This window comes from Grus americana, chromosome 10 (genome assembly GCF_028858705.1).
Source record: "Grus americana isolate bGruAme1 chromosome 10, bGruAme1.mat, whole genome shotgun sequence".
NCBI classification, from domain to species: domain Eukaryota; kingdom Metazoa; phylum Chordata; class Aves; order Gruiformes; family Gruidae; genus Grus; species Grus americana.
In genome coordinates this window covers 7,559,841-7,580,629 of record NC_072861.1, presented here as the reverse complement: position 1 = coordinate 7,580,629, position 20,789 = coordinate 7,559,841, and the positions used below count along the sequence as shown (strand labels likewise).

Sequence of the window (20,789 nt, the reverse complement as noted above, 5' to 3'; positions counted from 1 at the left end):
AAATGCAGTATCTCCCCAAATTTCTGCATACTGTTCTTGTTTAGGGCTTTTTTGGAAGGAAGGTCTACCATTTTGTGCATTGAACAGCAGCAGCAACAAAAAGGTTTTATGACCCCGGGAGATCAGAAAGCAGTCTGTGATGTGTGAGGCTTGGACTTGAGAGGCCATTCTGGAAAAGTGAGTCATGCTAAAAAAGTAGCTGGATATTAAATGGGATAAGTTAAATACTGAGTGCTTTTTTTTCCTTTTTTAGCTTGAAGAGAAAAATGTCTTGCACAATTTTTCATGGGGAAAACTAGCAGAAGGGATGTTTTTAGATATATTCAGTATCTATGTGTTCAAAATATAGCAATATAGAATTTTAAAACATGAAGCAGTGGAAATTGTATTTAGTAAGGTAGTATCCCATGCAGTGGCATGTGGTTGTGGAAGCATAGAATTGAGTGGAATGGTGAAACAGCCTAACTATTATTAAAAATATATATAATTTACTCCTAGTTTTTCTTCTCAAGGTTACTATTCATGATGTAAAGATGACCTCTGTTTTCCAGGCAGTAGGTATGTACTATTGTAGTAGAGAGTTTGGCCTTCTAGACTGATTTAAGTAAAATTAAGTTCATTTTATTAACATGCAATGTTGAGAATTCTGTATGTCTTTTAACTTGGATTGCACATTGTCATCTGAAGACGAGCTTTAATAATGGTATCTTTCCTAATAGAGGCTTTTCATGAGGTGGCCTGTTGAATATAGACAAGTGTTTGGGAGGAGTGGAACTCTTGACTAGAGTTTGGGACCCAATGTATGGAAAAGGTGTGGGGGGGGGGTGTACTGCTTATAGGTGTTCAGTACATCTGCTTGAGAGAATAAAGTTAGTATTTCTGTTCCCAAAATAGATGGTTGATGTCACTTCCGTGGATGTACATTCAGACAGAATGTGAGACTAAAGACTGACTTCTCAGCTTCAGTGATGAATGAGAATTTTTTTTTTATACAGGTCTTGCAAGAGAATGCTTTAGTGGGTGTTTTCTCCTCAGCTTAGCATTGCTGTGTTAAAGAGGTAATCAAATAGCATCAGGTGCATGTTGTTTGTGTCTGCAGCAGACCCTGAGCTGCTCTGTCTGACCTCTCTTGAGACTTTTCTCAAAAATACATTTGGGGAAGCAGTCTTTCTCCTTGCAAAGAGTGATGATCAAGTAAAAACCAAGGATGTAGGCTGCTTGCAAAGTCTAGTACGTAGGTACCACAGCTCTGAGTGCAAACAGCGAACTTCAGCAGTGTGCAGTTTGCTGCGTTTATCCTGCCTCGGAGTACCCTCCTCTTTGGTTACACTTGCTCTAGTAGTTGGCTTCCAGTATTTGAAATACCTCAAATATCTCTAAGGTACTCTGTAGAGTAGATGTGGTGCATTGCATATCTTTTATAAAGGCTGTGTAAGACAAAGCTCTCATTTCAGCTGATAAAATCAGTCTGATAATAGGATTCTGTCCTCATTGTGCTAATTGCAGGGGAACAACTGTTAAAATCAATTATTTTTTCAGTCAGCTAAAGGCTTTTGTGATAAGATAACTGGAGGGGAATCTCTTAGAATTTAAGGTGGCTGTAGCTTAATTAGGCAAAGATGAGTGTCTGTAGGAAGTCTTCCTGGTCAGTGTTGGAAACAGCATACTGCTTCGGCTGCTTGCTGAAAGATGCTGTGTGTAGGGAAATGACCTCTTCATTCCCTGCTCTGGGCTCACTGAGCAACATTCAGTTTTCTTTTCTGAACTTCCTCAGGAAGCTGTTTGTTTTGGATATTGACTTTGATTTTTTTTTTAAGTGAATGATAGATATCATCCCCTAGACACAAGAATTTCTGCAGGTTTGTTGGGTAACAATTGCAAATGCTAATTGTTATGATAAGCGCTCTTAATTCTTGTTCCCACAAGTGCAATCAAAATGTATTGATTCTGCATTTAACCTTTAAAACTTTGAAGTTCAATAGCATCCTACTGCTGAAGTGGACTTCCCCGAGAATAATCGAGAATTAATTTCAGAAACTAAATAGAAACACAGCAAGATGGCTAACGTGTATGAATGTCTGGTGTGTCCTTCTGAAGAGACTGACTCTAAATATAAACTTCTTCCCCTCTTTTCATACAGCCCCATACCAGTTCTTCTTTCTCTTCTATTTTTTTCATGTCTTGAATAAGAAAACTATTTCTTAAGATTGTTATGATTTTATCTGGACAATTAGGAATGTTTTAGATGCTGTTTTTTGTTGTGGGTTTTCTTTTTTTTTTTTTTTTTTTGGAAGGTATATGCTAAAGCTGTAACATGAGGCTGCAAGCTTGGAGCAAAGGTAGCGTACTTTCTATGGTGGAGTGCGTGTGATCTGGTCATGCAGTTTCTTGTAGTTCACTTGCTGTGGTTGAAAGGGTTAGAGCAGGGACTTGGATCTGTCATAGATAGCTTTCTTCTCTATTGTGTTTTGTGGAGAATAGAAACAATATGCCCCCTGAGGTAGCAGAAGTAGTTGCTTCATGTTATTGTCTGCTGGACAGCTGTCAATGCTGATTCACAAAACCAGGTTTGTAAAGATGCTGAAAGTACTGTATTGTATCCCATGGTAGGTTATTCTTGTATTGGCCAGAGGAAAATCTGAAAATCTGCCTGTTCTGAGGTAGATACCTAAATATGATTTTCCCTGAAAATGTAATAACATCATGGTCCTTACTGAGAATTGTGTTGCAATGTTTAACAGTAGATATTTAATGCTTATTGTTTGGTCATCAGACATTACTGTTGAATTTTACTAAGAAATAAGGTGATTAAAAACTCCTTTGACCTCATGGCAAAACTTGATCATAAAATCTAACTTGTTATTCTTGACACACTTCTTACGAAAAGCAGTTTGGTTAAAACAAGAAAGATAATTCCTCTAGTAAGTCCCCTTAGACTTGTGAAGAAGCATTGGGAAACTATTCTGGCTTTGTAGGAATGTGTAGGAGCTTTGGCCTTAGCCCGAGCTCTTCCTCTAGGTGTAGAAGTCTAAAGAAGTGACTGTTATCCTGTAAGAAACTTTACCCCAGGAACCTTGCATTACTTTAGGTATAAAAACCTACTTTCTGTGGCGGCTGTTTGAATCTTTCCAAACGTGAGCTTGAATTGCTTTCTCAAGCCCATGGGTGGCTCCAGTGCTGCTGCTAACAGCTTTTCCAACTGCAGTAAACTGAGCAGTACTATTTGCAAACATGACAGCATTGCTCAAACTGGTAGCTAGCAAGGCTTTTTTTTTTCCCTTCACAATGCTTGAAGGAAAAATCTTGATGTGTAAGTACAGAATTAATCCTTTGGGGAAATTCAGTCTCATGTGCATATTTGCGCAGATGCATGTGTGAAGGTAGATGGTATGAGAAAAGGCATGTTATTGAAGCAAAATGAAAACCTCAGCTTTTGAGAAGCAGGAAAGATGTGGTGAGAAGGTGAACAAAAAAATGTTTGTTGTTGTTTGAAGGACCCTTGTAGCCCACAAAGGGAACTTTCTGGAAAGGTGTTTACTTTGTGTTTATATCTCAGGGCAGTTTCAAAGATGAAGTTGAACAGGACTTGATACCTCTAAGATTCCGAGCAGATGATAGGTTGTGTTACTTCTATATTGATGAATTGCAACTTCACATATGGCTTTATCCTTCAAATAATAATGATAAAACAACCCCACCCACAAGCACATCCACTTGCCATATACGGAACTGGGAATGCTACTAATTGTATAAGGGTGTTTAAGATGAGCTTAAGCTCAGCTTCTCATTTTAATAAAGCATAAGCATAAAATCTCTTTTCCAACACTGAAGTGATGATACCATCATGCTCTTTCTATTCTTGTTATTCTTATTACCTATGGTTCTCTACATGTATTATAGACAAAGTATCTGGAGTTAGCAAAGTTCAAACAAATGCTGTCATTGTCCACTTGCATTTCAAAGATACTTAATGTCTGTTAAGTTACCCTAACCCTACTGTTGCATCTTAGTATTCTCATATATTCCTAGTTTTGGGGTATTAGGCTGTATGTGTTTCTCAGTTCCTGCTGAGTCATCGTGATTTCCCCGAAATGAGTGGTGGGTAACATAATTTGGGGTACCAAGCTTGGCAGCAGCAGTCAGTAGGGCTGGCACTATTGCTGCAGACCTGCGCTGTCTGCCCCCACCCCTTAGTTACAAAGAGTGTTTGCCATTTCTAGAGACTTGAATTAAGTCCTTACAAGATCCCTGAAATTCAAATGTTGCATGAAAAATAGAACACTGAGTATGGTCTAAGAGCAGCATCACAACAGGGACCTCAGTTGATGGCAGCACAAGCCAGTTCTTCTGCCTCAGTTGTTAGTGTTTAGTAGGACAAGTACCTTCACAGGTCTTCATCAAACCTCGCAGTCTTTTGTGAGTGAATGCAGTTCTTTACAGATGACAAACTAACTCACGTAAGCAGTTTGTGTCAAAGCCAACAACTCACCTCAGGCTGCCTTTGAACTGTTTTCACTGTTCTTGATTGGACTGTTTGGGCATGCAGAAAGAATGAAAATAACATACTACTTGGTTTGCTATCTAACTAATGGATATTTGATGTTTCCAAGTCTTGTGAATTTGAAATGAATGTATTAGTAAAATCTAGGGGAGGTGATAGCAACAGATGAGTAGAAGAGTGTGAGCAAGAAAACGGAGAACAAGCAAAGAAAGCGGAAAGACTGAGCTTCTACAGAAGGGAAAAAGGCATAAAAAATGGTAGCTCTAGTCAGTAGATTGAATAGTGAGCACCCTGACCAGTTTTAGAAAGGCTGATGAGTTTACATGGGTGGTTTTTGGGGGTTTGTCTTTGTTTTTGAGAGGTAGTAAGTCTTCTCACAGTTCTCAGAAGCATCTTACATGGGTCATTTCCATTTTTTCTTAGTCATTGCTTAGCCATCTTTTGTTATCTTATCCTGCTCTGACTCTGGGATTGCCAGTTCTCCTAGATCCAGTGGGAGCAGTGCTTAGCTGGTTAAACTGGGGTTTATTAGTCTTTGCCATATCCAGAACCAGTTGGTGTGTTTGCACCATGCTCTGTGTAGTGAGCTCCAACAGTGAGGCATAGGAACTCGGAGCCATTGAAATCTGGTGTCTTGTTAGCCAAGTAGCTCAAACTGCTGTGCGAAAGGGCCTCCAACTGCCGATGGAGTGTTGTACCCATGTGGTGTTGTCAGGACAAATGCAGTAAATGAGCCAGTCAGGTTAACTTCTTCAATAATTGGTCTAACCCGATGTAGGTAGAAATGAGACAGCCTATTTCAGTTAAAATGAGAATTGTGACTGTTGCAGTCCTTTATTGGATTCCTGTTGCACCTTTTTCTGAACAGGAGCTACTTAAGGCTTTTTCTTCGAGCAGTTTACTTGCAGAGATAATTCTTCACTTGTTGAGGAGATGTTTAGCTTGAGAAACTCTTGCCAAAAATAAGACAGAATGAGAGCATCAGAAATAGGGAAGAAAATCAGTATTCATTAACCGTTTAGCAAGCAAAACATTCTGTTTTGTTTCAAAGATGGCTTTGTGTAAATCATTACTGTTTTAATGTTTATTTGGTCTACTTTCAAAAAGCTGGAGAGAAGTAATCTAATTCTAGGGTAGAGCTGAATCAATTTTTAATGCAAAGGGGCAACATTTGGTACTTAATGGAGGGGGAAAAAGTTGTTTGAAATATATCCCAATTAAGTTGCACCACACTTTCAGAAGTGAACCCTGAAAGAGAAATGAGCAGTAATGTAGCCCATCCTAACCATTGAAATTAGAGAACAAAATGTGGAGGAAAAAACCCCACAGCTTTTTGGGGTCATGAGGAGAAGAACAACTCACTTCTAAACTCACTTTAGTTGCAAATTCTGATGTTGTGAAATTGGATAAAGTTTTCAGAGCTATTGATTGTGAGAGTAAACACTCCTGCTGCTGTTCTGTTAAATACAGGACTGGATTAAAAGTTAGGAGTACTTTTGTTGTAGTGGCTGAGTTACTGTAACTGCAATATGGCAATGTTGTTTTTTTGAAAATCTCCTTTACCCTTAATTTGTTTCAGAAATGTTTGTATTCTGATTCTGTTCTTTAGTGGATTGCTTATGAGAGGGGAGGGTATGGAGCAAAACACTGAGAAAGATAGGAAATGCAGCAGCAGGATAGCAGACTTCATGCTGTTAGCTGTGTATTTCCTGCTGCCTTTCTGCCTGTTTTCAAGCCTTTGGCTCTACTAGTTTTTCCTCCCTCATGCCAGCTTCCCCTTTCCAAATGCTTGCTTGTTGTGGCACATTAAGTAGTGCAAGTTCTGCTCTTTTAGGCAGAAATGCAGGTATGTAAATATTGTTATAATGTTACTGTTTAATCTAGTTCCCTTAGAGAGGACCTCATTTATTTCTGCAGTGCTACTGTTCACCAAAGAAATTGGCCTACACTAAACTGGAGTCTGTTAAATGTGACCTGTATGCATAATACAGTCAGGTACTGTAATCTATAGCTAGATGTTCGTGAATTAGTGGTAGTCTGCATACAGCTAGAACAAGCAAAAGGACAATGTTCACAGAAGTATGAAGTATGTAAGTTAGAACGTAAATAGAACTGATCACAGTGGCAAACAGAAAGTGGGTTTTGGACCAGCTTCACTTACTCTACACTTAATGAGCAACCAAGAGAACCTATATCACAAATGCTTCTTGTAGTCCTTCCCTTTGAATGTCTTTATAACTCCAAGTTCTGAAATATATAATGATTAGAAATCTATTTTGCCTGTTCTTTCCCCTGCCCCCCTTCCCTAGGAGCACAGGAAGTTCAGATGTGACATATAAAGACAGGAAATGTGTAACAAATGAGCCAGCCCTACTTCTCTGTGGCTACTCAATATGAATATTAATGTTACTTTTGAGTGTAGGTTTCTATTTGTGGTATTATACAGTTGTTTAGTACAGCTATTGACAATGAAGTCTAATCTTTGGGTTTTTTCTCCATAGAGCACAACCATGGAAGAAACAGCTATATGGGAACAACACACAGTGACTCTTCACAGGGTAAGTTCATACAATTGGTTGTGTGTGCCTAACGCAGGATACTGGTAGCTTTTGAAAACAATAGGAAAAAACCAGATGTCAGGAAGTAAACCAAGAGGAAACTGTCATATTCCTCTGTTTAAATTTAGAGGTGTTGTAAAAGCTCCATTTGATAGTAGCTCTATTTGTTGTGTTTCAGAGATAAGACTGCCTACAAATAACCATGCCAGAATCAAAGCTTTAGATTATTTCTGTACGTAACTGAAAATAGTTAGAAATCTAAGTGTTCATTAATGATTGTATTGTGACTATACTTAAATGTTTTAAAACTTTATTTGCAGGGTATAAAACAACATAGTTAAGTATAAATAAATGTATTCAAAACTGCCTTATTTGCTTGCCACTTTCTTAAATTAGTGGCTGAAAATAATGATTTTGGGTGATCAGAATGTGCATCTTAAAGGAATGCGCACTAAGAATCAGCGACTAGAAAGATAGCTTTTACAGTTAGACTGACTCTTCTCTTATTTGAGTTATTCTTAAATTAAATTGATTTCCAATGTAGCTACTGTGAAACTATACAAGAAAGGCAATAAGGAATGAGTTGTTTAGGGCAAGTCAGAAGAAGGTGGGATGCCATTTCTGGCAGCAGCTTAGTGTTAAAGTGACCATGGAATCATGGCCCAAATAGCTATATTCATTCCAACGAAAGGGAGATGCACAAGAGTTTTTCGTTTTTTTTTTTCTCAAGGGAGCAAGTTATATCACTTACCTTCAATTCTTCAGCGTAGAACCAAAGCATTTTAGAATGTAGCATTGATCAGATGAATGGACCTTTGTGACTAAAAATGTGTACAAATAGATCAGCTGGACAGTTAAAAATGTTAATTCTCTGTACAAACCTATTAACTGTTGATTGTAATGCATTTAATGTTGTGGATTCAACATAACCATTTTTAGTACCTGACCTCTTAAGAAGAGAGCAGTTACACTCAGTTTGACCAGAAGGCCGTCTAACAAAGTACCCTGTCTCTAACTGCAACTACATTTTGAAAAAAAAAAGTATAAGCACAACCAAAAATGTATATTGATACTTATCTGGGCTACTCCTCAAGCTTCCAACAATTTTTAGGTCAGCAAGTCCTTGAGCAAGAAGTATTACTTCTATATGTAATTGCCCTTTATGTTTTCTTCTTGAAGCTGTCCGGTCATCATGGAATCTGTGTAAACTTAATTTTTTTTAAATCATATTACTGATTAAATCAGTACTGTCTTATATTCAAAACCAAAAAATGCTATAGCAATCCAAAGTTGGCTAGTAGACTTCTGGTCATAGCTTAGTTTCTCTTGAAGGGGATATTTTTCTGGTTAATTGTTCAGTTAATAAGTTCAGTGAAACCTGAAAATCATGAGTTCAGTCAGTGCACAAAGGAATAATGAAATGCTGTGATATGATGTTACCTTGAACAAATTTTGAAATAATAAGTAGAAACTAGAAATCATACCTTTTGCACTTGCAGCATAGTCAGAAGTCCTGGTATACTATAGAAGTGTGTGACTTGATTATATCTTTGATCATGGTATTTTATATGCCAGACTTCTGCCAGCTGTACTGATTTAACTGGTTTGTTAGCTAAGTGTCTCTTTTAGATGTTGAAGGCTGATGGCATGTGCTGTTAATAACTTTGATAGCCTTAATTTAGCCAATTAAAAACAAACAGTGTTTTCCATCTGCTGGGTAACAAAACCAAAACTCTTATGCTAATGTTAAGCAAATTGGTGCTTAGAATTTATCCTTGGTGCTGGGAAGAGGATTTAGGAGAGCAACTGCATATCTGCTTGTGGGGTTTTTGATTTTGCTTTTCATTTATGATATTCTTGTAGTGTTAGATTATCAAGTGAATGAGGTTACTTCAGTTTAGTAACTGGTTAGGAAGGAGTGAAATGCATCCAGATCACAGTTATCCTCAAAGATGTCTAGAAGTTAATAGAATTGGAATGGACTTGAAATGCCACTCTGAGTGGTTGTGGAATATTTTCTGTGTGAGTTTATCTGCTCCACTTGGCTGAGCTACAGAACTGCTAGAGACCATCTACTGTCAGCCACACAAAAAAACCCATTTTGAAGCTCTGAACTTGCTTTCTCTAGTGAGACACACTAAAAAGTCTCTCTGATTTTTAGCTCTAGCTGGGGGCAGTAAGCTAACTGTGAATGATGGAATTAATGACATTTAATGCATGTTGAATTTCTATGGGGTAGATGCAAGTCAAGCTTAATGTTATGGGCTTCCTGTTTTATTGATATGTCTGTGAAGCTCTTGGGATTCACCAAACTCCTTAGTAAGTCCCCCTGGGAGAGGCAGAGAAGTCCAGAGTTGGTGTCAGTCTGATCGACTCTCATCTCTTCACAAGTACCTGCTTAATGGCAAGTAGATCTGCTGTCCCTCCAGGTGCCCCAAGGAAGCTATGTAACCATGAGTTCTTTTTTCCATTTCAGTTGGGTTTTAATTTTCATTTTTTAATTGGTTTTTAATTTTGATCAAATTGGTATTTGATCAAAACTAGTTAATGAGTAAGGACCACTAACATCTATTATAATGAGCTGCCTTAAAAATAGGGGGGAAATGCAAGTAGTTTGTTAGGTGGTGTGTGTGTTAGCAAAGGTACTTAGAATATTCTTGATTCCATTTATTCCTGTTTTGAGACTCATTTGTGTCCTGTTGGTAATTCCAATGTCCGGTTGTCCACTGACAATTTTACTTTAAGTCTGTGCTGTTCTCTAATTCCATCGCTCCTGTGCATGACAGGGTAGGATTCCTTTAACTCTTTTTGGACTCTATAAAAGTAGCCAAAACTGTAAAAACAGAAAGCAGTTTTGGTAGTAATCATAAAATTTTAGGAAAGTAGGTATCACTTGTGTGCAATTCCTTTCTGGAAAAAAAAACCAAAAAAGCCACATTAGCAGATACTATGTAATGTATTCTATCTGTGTAGTCTACTGATAAGCTTTTGTAACGTGTCAGTGTCTGAGGTATTAAACATTTTAAAAATGTTTCTGCATTGTTATAGGGGACAGTTGCTGATTTAGAAACCAACTAATGGCAGTTCAGAAGTGTTATTGCCTTGAAAAAAAATACATGTTTTCGAACATGTTTTGATCTTCTAATGGCCCTTTAAAAAGGGGACAGGATGCTATATAAACTTTGGAAGATAAGCCTTACAAAAGAGAAGGGAGTGCTTTGCATAGGGAGCTCTTGTTGAAAAATGCAGCTTTGTTCACTTCCTTTGAAGGGTTTCTTTCTATGACCTTTACTTTCCAGAGATGTCATTACAAATCAGGGACCAAGTATACTTAATCTCAGTATTTGCAGTATACGTGTGCCAGTTCTGGCACTTCAGTATGGTTCAAACATCGGATTTATTAATTTTTTTTACCTGTCTGCTTCAGGTATGTTACAGAATCTGGAACAGAGTATAGAAGCAGTCTGACTATGGTGTGATTTAACACAGTAGTTGGTGGATTCCAGCACTATTGTCAAAAGACTTAATAGAAGCTTTTTGGGGGGAGGAGAGACTTGAACTTTTAACCAAGTTTTTGTTCCCTTTCTTTACTACCTTTCCAACTTCCTAGACTGCTACTTAGCTCTTAAGAGATTGAGCCAGTCTCAAGGTCAGTTAAAGCTTATCGGATAGCTACAGTTTATCTTTTATTGAGAGATCTTCTGTTTTTATGTACTTAACTGTAAAGGACTTTAAGGAGGAACCATGCACTTCATATATTATATGGCTTTCTTCGTACTTGAAACTCAAGTTCTGTGTGTCTGTTAGATGTGTCTCCTTCCCCCAAAGGACAGAAACCAGGTATGTACATACCTTTTTGCTTCTCACATGCTGCCTTATTGTGGGAGAGCGAAATAGGTCAGTTCTCTTTTTTTCCTTGTGCTGTTACTACAACAACTGACAGATAAATTCCTGATGTGACAGATAAGTAAAATTGCATTATTTTTTTTAAATAAGATACATGTTTGTCTTGTATAATCTGTAGTGATCAACATCTTGCTGTTTCCAGACATGTCTAGGAGCTAGGCTCAGTTTTCTGAGGGTAGTTCAGTTTATCGTTTATCTCTTAAGATGGTGGTAGACAGCAGAATAAAATGAAAAGTAGTAGGCTGAGGTTTACTAGAAGGCTTCTTATTTGAGTTCTTAAACTTTCATAAAGATTTAGGGTTTTATTTCAACTTTCTAATTTGGAGTATTTCTTACGACTTCGATTTGTGTTATTAGCAAGCCTTGATCTGACTTGTAGTCTCTGACTTCTGTCTGTATATGACTGTTTCAGAGCATCTTGAAAAGAACAACATTAAAGTATGAAACTAGTCATCTTAGTATTGGTGATTTGGTTTGTAAATCTACTCTAAAAAAATGGAATGGCAAGCAGCAAGATCATGTTTACAGTGAGTTTCTGCATGTCTGCTGGCCTTAGCCTGATGGTTGTGGGGGTTTTTTCATGAGTGAAGAGCTATGAGAATTTTTTTAAGGTGTTAGGAAAGATAATATTTAAATGAAGTTTGACATAAATGTCCTTGTTTTCTTATCCCTTTCCTTCCCCACCCAAATATAGTGCAAACTGAATTTTCTGTGTTAGAGTAATGGAAAACAGAAAGATGAAGCAGTGGCATGAGAAAGGGGAAACATTACTGCCTCGAAAGGAGTTTTTGTTTCATATTTTCATAAGCGATTGCATATTCCCTTTGGCTATTTGAAAAATAAAACTGAAAGAAAACCTCAACTCTGGTCATAAGTAGTCATTATGATCCTTTCGACTGTCTTCCTGCATTGGGCAGGGTTTCACTTAGTAATTCCTGAATCCTAGCCATGATTTCTAATTGATCTGGCTGGAATGCATCTTGAAAAGATGTCCAGTCTTCCTTTAATGCATGAAAATGAATGTAAAAGAAGCAATAAGGTGTACCCTCCCCGCTGTTCTTAGACCAACTTACATTCTTCATACCTGGTAACAGTATTTGCTAACTATTGAAAGAAATTTCTGAACAGTGAATCTCCAAATCTTTGTTTTAATACTGCATGGTCATATTCACTGCTTACAGGCTAAATCTGGACCATCTTTTTCTGACCTCTGTTTTGGGGCAATATGGGAAACAGCTTTTCTGAGCAGTAATTACTGTCTAAAAAGCTGAACATCCTGTATCTTAACAGATGCAGACTGCCATATTATTGTGCTGTCACTGTAAGGTTATGAAACTCATTGCTAAAGCTGGGTCGCATTTGTCGAAGTCGGAAAAAGAAAAGAATAAGTCTGCCAGCATGGAGTGTATGCTGTGTGAAATAGGAGGAATTGACTGATACCTGATCTTTTCCATTCAGTGACTGTATTTTGCGTAGTTGAAAATTTCAAAATAAATTCTTGAGCAAAATACAGCATTTAAATGGTAATATCCTTCTGACAATGTTTTCTGAGCAATGATGGAAGAGCTAGACAGTTTGCAAATCAGTTATATTTAGAGGGTTTATTTCCCACCCTCACTGCTTCCAGGCAGAAATGTAAGCATCATTGTTGTATCTTGAAATATCTAACAGGAATAACTCTTCAGAGGCATTGACCTTGCTGTAGTGGCAGGTCACCCTAGAGGGAAAAGATTGAAGCAAATTACTTTTGTTAAGATGCAGATGATTTGCAAGTGCTTGACAAGGTTTTGATGTATTTAATGGTACAAGTGATCTTGGTATTATTCCGAAGAACTGAGCCTGCAGTCATACTACTGTGTGCTGGGATCCTGTCAGTTCCTGAGCTAAGCGAGGTCAAGCTGGGTAAATACCATAATGTGACACCTCAAAAAAAGTGGTGCAGGAAGTGATATGGGTTTGAATCGGTATTTGAATCGGTATCTCAATGCAGTGTTATAGTGTGTTGTGCTTACTGAAGATTGAGGTCTTACTGATCACCACCTGAGGCCTAGGCCATAAAAGTGCAAATGGGAACTCTGATATTTTGCTCTTGGGAGAGATTGGGTAGTTTGAAGGCAGAGATTTCAGACCAAAAGTTTTTTTTTATTATTTTTAATCTCTTGCCTGTTCTTGGATTGCATAGCATTGCATAGTTCATTCATCCTTCCTTCTTCCAAAAAGTTGTATTTATCGCATATGACCTCTTTGCGTTTGACACAGGAATGTGAGTTGTGACCATGTAAATCTTAGAAAGTAAAAATATTTCTTTGTTACATTATAGGCCCCTGGATTTGGATTTGGTATTGCAATATCTGGAGGAAGAGATAATCCTCACTTTCAGAGTGGTGAGACGTCAATAGTTATTTCTGATGTGCTGAAAGGAGGCCCAGCCGAAGGACTGCTACAGTAAGTTCCAAACTATACCTGGATTCTGATTTGGGGGCATTCATCTTTTCAGTGGCAGCTTAACCTCTCAATTGTTTTGCTCTCAAGATATCATCTGTAACTGTTTGTATAGTAGGTTTATAACACAACTAGTTTGTTCAGGGACACCCATTGCCCAGTATTTCCCCTTGGCCTAAAGTATTTATGTTGTGATGCTCTTCATTTAGAGAAAATGACCGTGTTGCAATGGTTAATGGAGTTTCAATGGATAATGTCGAGCATGCATTTGCTGTTCAGCAGCTGAGGAAAAGTGGGAAGAATGCCAAAATTGTAAGTGAATATCTTAAAGATTTAAGCTTACTTAAATTCCATAGTTATAGAGCAAAAGTGAAATGGTGTAATGTCTGCGATGAAATACATGCATGATGCAAGGTACTCTAATAATACCTGTGTGATGCTTCAGGTTTAAGTGATGATTGTGGTATGTTTATCACGTGGGTCACACAAACTTTTTGTAAAATGTGAATGCTGATGTTTGAGTAGTGTGGCACTGGATGCATCAGACTCCTTTTCTTTATGGTAAAGTTCTTAGTTGGCCAAAAGCTCAGTTCTCAGCTTTGTTTAATATATCTTTGCTTTCTTGAGTGCACTTTTATGAAGTTTATTCAAAGGATGGTGTATGCTAAAGGATGTTACCCACTAGTCAGGCATGAACATAGTTCTTTTTATGCTCAGTAAACAGTTTGCCAAAATAAAGTATAATTACCTTAATTCCTGTAATTTGTAGGTTTATTCAAAGTGGTTGGCTTTTGAACTTTGTAAAACAGAACAGGTCATCATTAAAGCTTTCTGTAGAAGTTTGAGATTTATGTTACAAAAAATAGAACTCGGATACACAACGTGTAATAACTTCTTAATTCAGAAAAATAGGTTTCTAGGGCTTGTAGAAAAGCTTTAATGCTGACAGATTTCTAGTACTCTTGTGTGCTTTAATACAGTTGCAAAAAATTGTGTTTTGCATTTGTAGATTTAGCAATTCTTTAAAGCTTACACGAATGTGCGGTGAGCTATGCAGGGCTTTCAGTATCTTTCAGTATTTGGTATATAGACTTATGCAGAGGAAAGTAATCAATGAAAACTTTATAACTTGGTTCACTTCTGTAACACATAGAAAATAAACCTCTAAACAGGGTTGGATCTTACTCTGGAAACAGCCATCTACATTAATGTAAACCAACTTTGAACTTTCAGTGGGAATGTTCCCCTTCCTCTGTGGCTTGCATAAACATAGCTTTGGAAGATTGGGAGGCTTTGAAGTTGGGAATTACTGTCAATAACACACTGTGTATACAGTAGATTACATGTTAGCAAAAGTAGATTTTAGCAGTGCCAGTAACTGAGTTGTGGGTTTCAGCAAAGAGAGAGGGCATTCACATGTGCGGCTCTGTGAAGACAGAGTATCGCGTTATGCTACAATGGCTGTTGTTCTTTTGCTACTTCTGCAGAAGCAAAAAAGGACTAAAACAACTGTAAAAACACACATACCCATCCCCGCAAAACCAGGTTTCTAGTAATCTGTGTTGGTGAATCTCCTGTATCAATTGGATAGAATTTTATAATGAGGATGCAAGAATTCAGAGCTGTCACAAATACATCTGTATGTTTCCTTTTGAGTTTTGGGATTGACTTGGCTTCTGACATTTAGTAACACCATTAGTATTACACAGCCAGAGGCTGATATCTGGTGTTTGGTTGCAGACTATCCGAAGGATGAAGAAAATTCAGATTCCAGTGGCTCGACCAGAACCTGAACCAGCCTCTGAAAATGAGGATGATAGCTATGATGAAGAGATACGTGATCCAAGAAGCAGTCGTGGTGGTCCAAGTGCCAACAGAAGACATGAGAAGAGCTGGGTAAGAGATCGAAGTGCTAGCAGAGAGAGAAGCTTATCACCGAGATCAGACAGAAGGTCGGTTACTTCCAGTCAGCCTGCAAAACCTACCAAAGTAACACTGGTGAAATCAAGGAAAAATGAAGGTAACTTGTACGTAATTCTCTTGCTAAGACTTTTGCTGGTTTTTAAAGGCCAGCTACTTCAGTCAATGCTGTGTTAAGGGCTTTGTGGATTGTATGAACAGTGCTGTTAACAGCTGTTTGCCCATTTTACTAGTAGCTAGCTGAAAACTTAACTACTATTGTATGTCTGGTGGTATTTTTCATATTCCAAAATACATGTGCTTAATTAAGGGTAAAGTATTATAGCACATAGACAAATCCCAACTGTGCACCTGACACGAGGTAGTCAGTGGCTATGTACCTTCCATATACTTTAGTTGAGTTTTCAGTGTCTGTTGTCTTTGAAAGAGGGAAAATTGTAGGTAGGTAGCATCTAAATTAAGCTAATGAACAACAGCTATGATTACAGGCAGTGTTAGGAAAGAGATTGATACAATGGTAAATCCATAGAGTAATTCAACTACAGCCCTTCACGTTCCAAGCGTGCTCTCCTGTTTGTGTTTCCAGTGTAAATGTTGTGTAAAGCAGTATTGTAAATCTTCAGATACCTTCCTATTTTTTTTTTTTACTGAAGCTTCATCAGTTTTTCTTTTCTTTTATTGCTGTTATATAAAGAGTATGGTCTACGGTTGGCAAGCCACATATTTGTGAAAGAAATATCGCAGGATAGCCTGGCAGCAAGAGATGGCAATATTCAGGAAGGAGATGTCGTACTCAAGGTATAGTAAATGGTGGTGGCATTTGTTCAAAAGGAAACCTCATTGATATAACTGTACTATCATTAGCTATCTCTTAATAGCATAATTATTGCTAGGAGAAAATGTATTTTTTTATTAAATCATTTCAAAGATCAATGAATTTAAGTATAAATCAACTTCTCTAAGGAAAGGAAAATTATAAAGCCTTTTGTTCTTTTTTGGTATTATTCCCCAGGCCTTATTCAAACAAATAGTGCCCACTGTAAATGCGCTATAGAAAACACTTGAGATGGTATGAGGCTTTGGCCCTATGTGATTGGTTATACAATATAATGTAGTGGAACTGTGCTATTGAGCAACACTAGAACTTGCCTTCAAGTTAAACTTTTATTTTTGTAGAAATCAGTATACCCAGGGATCTTTAGTGCATGCTAACAATTTTTATTTTAAGATACTGCTGTAAATGTGTTGGTGCAGAAAAACATACTATTCTTTTCTCTGCTGAGTATAGCAGTGCTGGTTCAAAAAAAAAAGTAATATTTTTAAAGTTCTCTATTAGTGGTAGAGGCTTTGTCTTTGAAAGATGAAAATAATTTTCTATGTTATGTTATAGTTTGGATGACCCCAATAGTCTTCCATTGTATTGAGGTAATTTGATAAATATGTCCAACTATTTCTAAATATAATCTGAAAGAGAAACACTATCTCTATTGGAGCTTCACTGTTTTGGGGTTTTTTTTTCCCAGTAAGTTTATATCTGCTCTTTTCTTACTCTGTTCCAGATAAATGGCACAGTGACGGAAAATATGTCTTTAGCAGATGCAAAAACACTAATAGAAAGGTCAAAAGGCAAGTTGAAGATGGTTGTTCAGCGAGATGAACGAGCTACACTGTTGAATGTTCCTGATCTTTCTGACAGTATTCATTCTGCTAATGCTTCAGAAAGAGATGGTGAGTATAAATAAACTTGATTTCCAAAGGTAGAGAAGAATTCCCTGTGTTGTGAAGAGTGAAATACCTAAGTGGGATGAGAGGGTGGGAAGAAGAGTTAGGAGTAAGCTTGTCGTGTGGGTAAATTCTTGTTCGAATGTGATTGAAATCCACACCTTCAAAAACAGTGGAGAAAGATACAGTTCCTATTCTTGCAATTTGTTCTTTCAGGAATATTAAGTTTAGTTGTTTTGAGATAATAAACATAGATTTAACATCTTCATAAAAATTCTCTGCAAAAGCTTATTTCCATTTGAGCAGGTCACACCACCATTTTAATTACAATCATTTCATGAAAAAACAACTTTTATTTAACAGACATTTCAGAAATTCAGTCGCTGGCATCAGATCATTCCAACCGATCACATGACAGGCCCCGCCGCAGTCGTTCACGATCTCCTGACCAGAGGTCAGAGCCTTCAGACCATTCCAGACATTCTCCACAGCAGCCCAGCAACGGCAGGTGATGGCAGCATTGTATTATTTTTGAATCAACTATTTAATGTGACATATAAGTGGTAGGAGTGCTTGGATACAGTGTGACAAATGTGATGCGAAACTATGGTAGTTGTTATATGGCATTCTTTCTCTCAAGAGATGCAGCTGATAATGATCCAAATTTTCTTAGATTTCAGGAGAAATTTAACCCTTAACTTCAATGTTACCCATTTTTAAACATAATCTTAGAGCATGGTTGAATGACAATGTAAGTTTGATAGTGATATATGTTATTGAAGTATATGCAATTATGTTTTGGTTTTAGAAAGCAGGTAGCTACAGGGATATTTGAGATGGCTAGTAGCACAGTTCCTATGGAATATCCAACCTGGGTAAATTTGTTGAAGTCTTGCTTTATTTAGGCATGGGCTTTGTATTTTCCTCACTAGCCTTCTTTAAAAGTTCTCTTATGTTTCTGAATACATTTAATTCCTACAAAATAAGGTGTATTGCACAACAGATGTAGCTTTTGAAATGTAGCTTTTAATATTTGAACTTGGTAGTGGGACATTCATGATAATTCTGAAGTAGGTAAGTAATTTTATATGAATTCAAAGAGAAATAATCTGTTGTATGGTAGTTTGGAATTTTTTCTTCTGCTATGTGAAAATTTAGTCTTGAAAAACATAAATCTGTCCTGTTTTGCATTTCCATGGTTTGGAAGTGGATATTTTAATTTATTGAAACAGAATTTCAATGTTGGATTTAGGGTCTACTAAATATTTATAAGAGAAAAGTTTACCTTGAGTGATCATAGACGATGGAACAGAAGTTAGAATTGATCTGTTGCAAATTCAAAAATCAGAGCTTGTTTTTGAAGATCTTTTAGATGCTGTCAAAAATTCTGAAAAACAAATTGCAGCTGGCTATTCCATAAAACTGAGATGTTCCTGATTGGTTATTGACAACATTTTGTTTGCCCAGGGGAAGAATAACGCTTACACTGTCGAGGTTTTTAGAGTCTTCTAAGGATTAATAAAACTTCAAGACAGACATTACCTACATGTGCACCTGGCTGTGGTTATGCATTTTTGCATCTCTTCCATGTATGTTGTTTGGAGGGAGCACAAGGCCTGAAAGTTTGTTTTCAAGCAGGAACCCCATATTAGTGGGAAAAGCTTAAAAGCAGGATCCCTGATACAGGGATGCCCTGATTCTTCATTTTAAGTGCACACTTCTTAGTTCAGTAAAATAGCCATAAGAACGAGGACAGCTGGAATGCAGGGAGGGGTAGCTTGAATTTTACCAGCCATCTTTACATCTCTTAAGTTCTTTTCACAGCATCACAGAATGGTTGAGGTTGGAAGGAACATGCAGATGTCATTGTCCAACCCTCCTTGCTCAGGCAGGGCCACCTAGACCCAGCTTGCCAGGACTGTGTCCAGGTGCTTTTGAATAACTTCCAAGGATGGAGAGTCCACATCCTCCCTGGGGAACTTGTGCCAGTGCTTGGGCACCCTCTCAGTAAAACAGTGTTTCCTGATGTTGAGAAGGAACCTCCTGTGTTTCAGCTTGTGCCCATTGCCTCTTGTCCTGCCACTGAGCACCACTGAAAAGACCCTGGCTCCCTCTTCTTTGCACCTTCCCTTCAGGTATTTTATATATATATATATAAAGGTTCCCCTGAGCCTGCTCTTTTCTAGGCTAAACAGTCCCAGGTGTCTTCAGCCTCTACTTAGAGGAGAAATGCCCCAGTCCCTTTATCATCTTTGTGGCCCTTCACTGGACTGTCTCCAACATGTCAATGTCTCTCTGGTACTGAGGAGCTCAGACCTGGACGTAGTCCTCCAGCTGCGGCCTCACCAGTGCTGAGTAGAGGGGAAGGATCCCCTCTGTGACCAGCTAGCAATAGTTTGCCTGCTGCAGCCCAAAAGACCATTACAGCTGCCTTTGCTGCAAGGGCATGCTGCTGCCTTGCATTCAACTTGGTGTCCACCAAGACCCCCAGGTCTCTTTATGCCAAGTTGCTTTCCAGCTGCGTGGCTCTCAGCATATACTTGTGCATGGGGTTGTTCCTCCCCAGGTGCAGGACTTTGCATTTCTTGTTGAACTTCATGAGGTTCCTGTCAAACCACTTCTTCAGCCTGTTGAGGTAATTTTAACTGTGGCCTAATAATTTAGGGTTTGTACAATTACAGACGTCTACTTGTTCCAGAGTTTTGTCATGCTCTTAATGATTAGTAGAATCCCATTACTTAGAAAGATGAAAGTTCAGCCATAAGTTTTTCTATCTTGGACTAGATGGATTGAATTACTGCTTTCATAAGCAGGGGCAAGCACAGTGAATGTAGAGTGCCCTTTGGCCTTTTGTAGTATTATTTTATCCCTGTGGTGTCCAGAGGAAAATACAAGTGAGCTGTTACCTTGTTTTTCCTTTCTTCATATTAAAATAAACAAAAATCAATTGGCCAACTCAAGGCATTCTTTAGGTGTGAAAGATCATAGTTCCATAGCTTTGGGTTTTAAGGCAGTGTTGGTAGTTCAGGATCAATGGGTGTTCTGCATCTTCTTTTTCATGTCTTGATGTGGCTGTCTAAGAATGTTTCTGTTTGTTGTTGAGAATGTTAGGTTTGAAAAAGGTGGGAGGTTTTGTTCTGTTTGGTTTATGTTGGGAGGTGTGTGTTCCTTTTTTTTTCTTCTGACTCTTCTAAGGAAGGAATGAAGAAAGACAGTTTCTGGTGTTTGAGTTAAAGTGCAAGGAAAACGAATGTTTAGGAATGTTCTGCTGAACAGTTTGGAATGTCAATGAAATTGACTTCGGAGAGTTGCCTTCTTGGACATACCCTTAAATTAAGACATCCACAAAAATTTGATTGTGAAGGTTGTGAGGTCTCTGTCAGATTTTAAACCTTTATTTCTTGACGTGCATTTCTAATGCAGTGTGAAAAGGGCTTGTCGAGGGAGGAAAAATAAAAATCCATCAAAACTGAAACTATGACTGACTTACCCTAGTGTTAGTGCTTTCCTGTCCTATTACAGTGGTTTAGATAGATGGTCACTTCCTCCCTATGGACTACACTGTCAGAAGAATTAAATCCTTCCTGAGAAGGAACTTTGAATTTATCTCAGCTCTGAATGCATCCGCTATATCTACTTCATGAACAAGAGCTACCTTGGCATGGATCAACTTCCTGTTGGACATGTCCCTTTCAAGATCAGAAAATCTGGGCGCTGAGCTACATAAAGAAAAACATGTT

The 20,789-nt window shown here is 37.9% G+C and overlaps 1 protein-coding gene across 6 annotated transcripts in view; it reads left to right on the top strand.

Moving 5' to 3' along the window:
• TJP1 (tight junction protein 1) overlaps nt 1-20,789 on the top strand; it is a 164,389-nt gene that overhangs the window by 112,181 nt on the left and 31,419 nt on the right. For all 6 annotated transcript variants that reach the window (XM_054836730.1, XM_054836728.1, XM_054836727.1 and 3 more), the window contains 7 exons: nt 7,003-7,059; nt 13,286-13,410; nt 13,617-13,719; nt 15,148-15,427; nt 16,022-16,125; nt 16,887-17,055; nt 17,413-17,557. In XM_054836730.1, the coding sequence (XP_054692705.1) occupies nt 7,003-7,059; nt 13,286-13,410; nt 13,617-13,719; nt 15,148-15,427; nt 16,022-16,125; nt 16,887-17,055; nt 17,413-17,557 (983 nt within the window). The remainder of the gene's footprint in view (nt 1-7,002; nt 7,060-13,285; nt 13,411-13,616; nt 13,720-15,147; nt 15,428-16,021; nt 16,126-16,886; nt 17,056-17,412; nt 17,558-20,789) is intronic.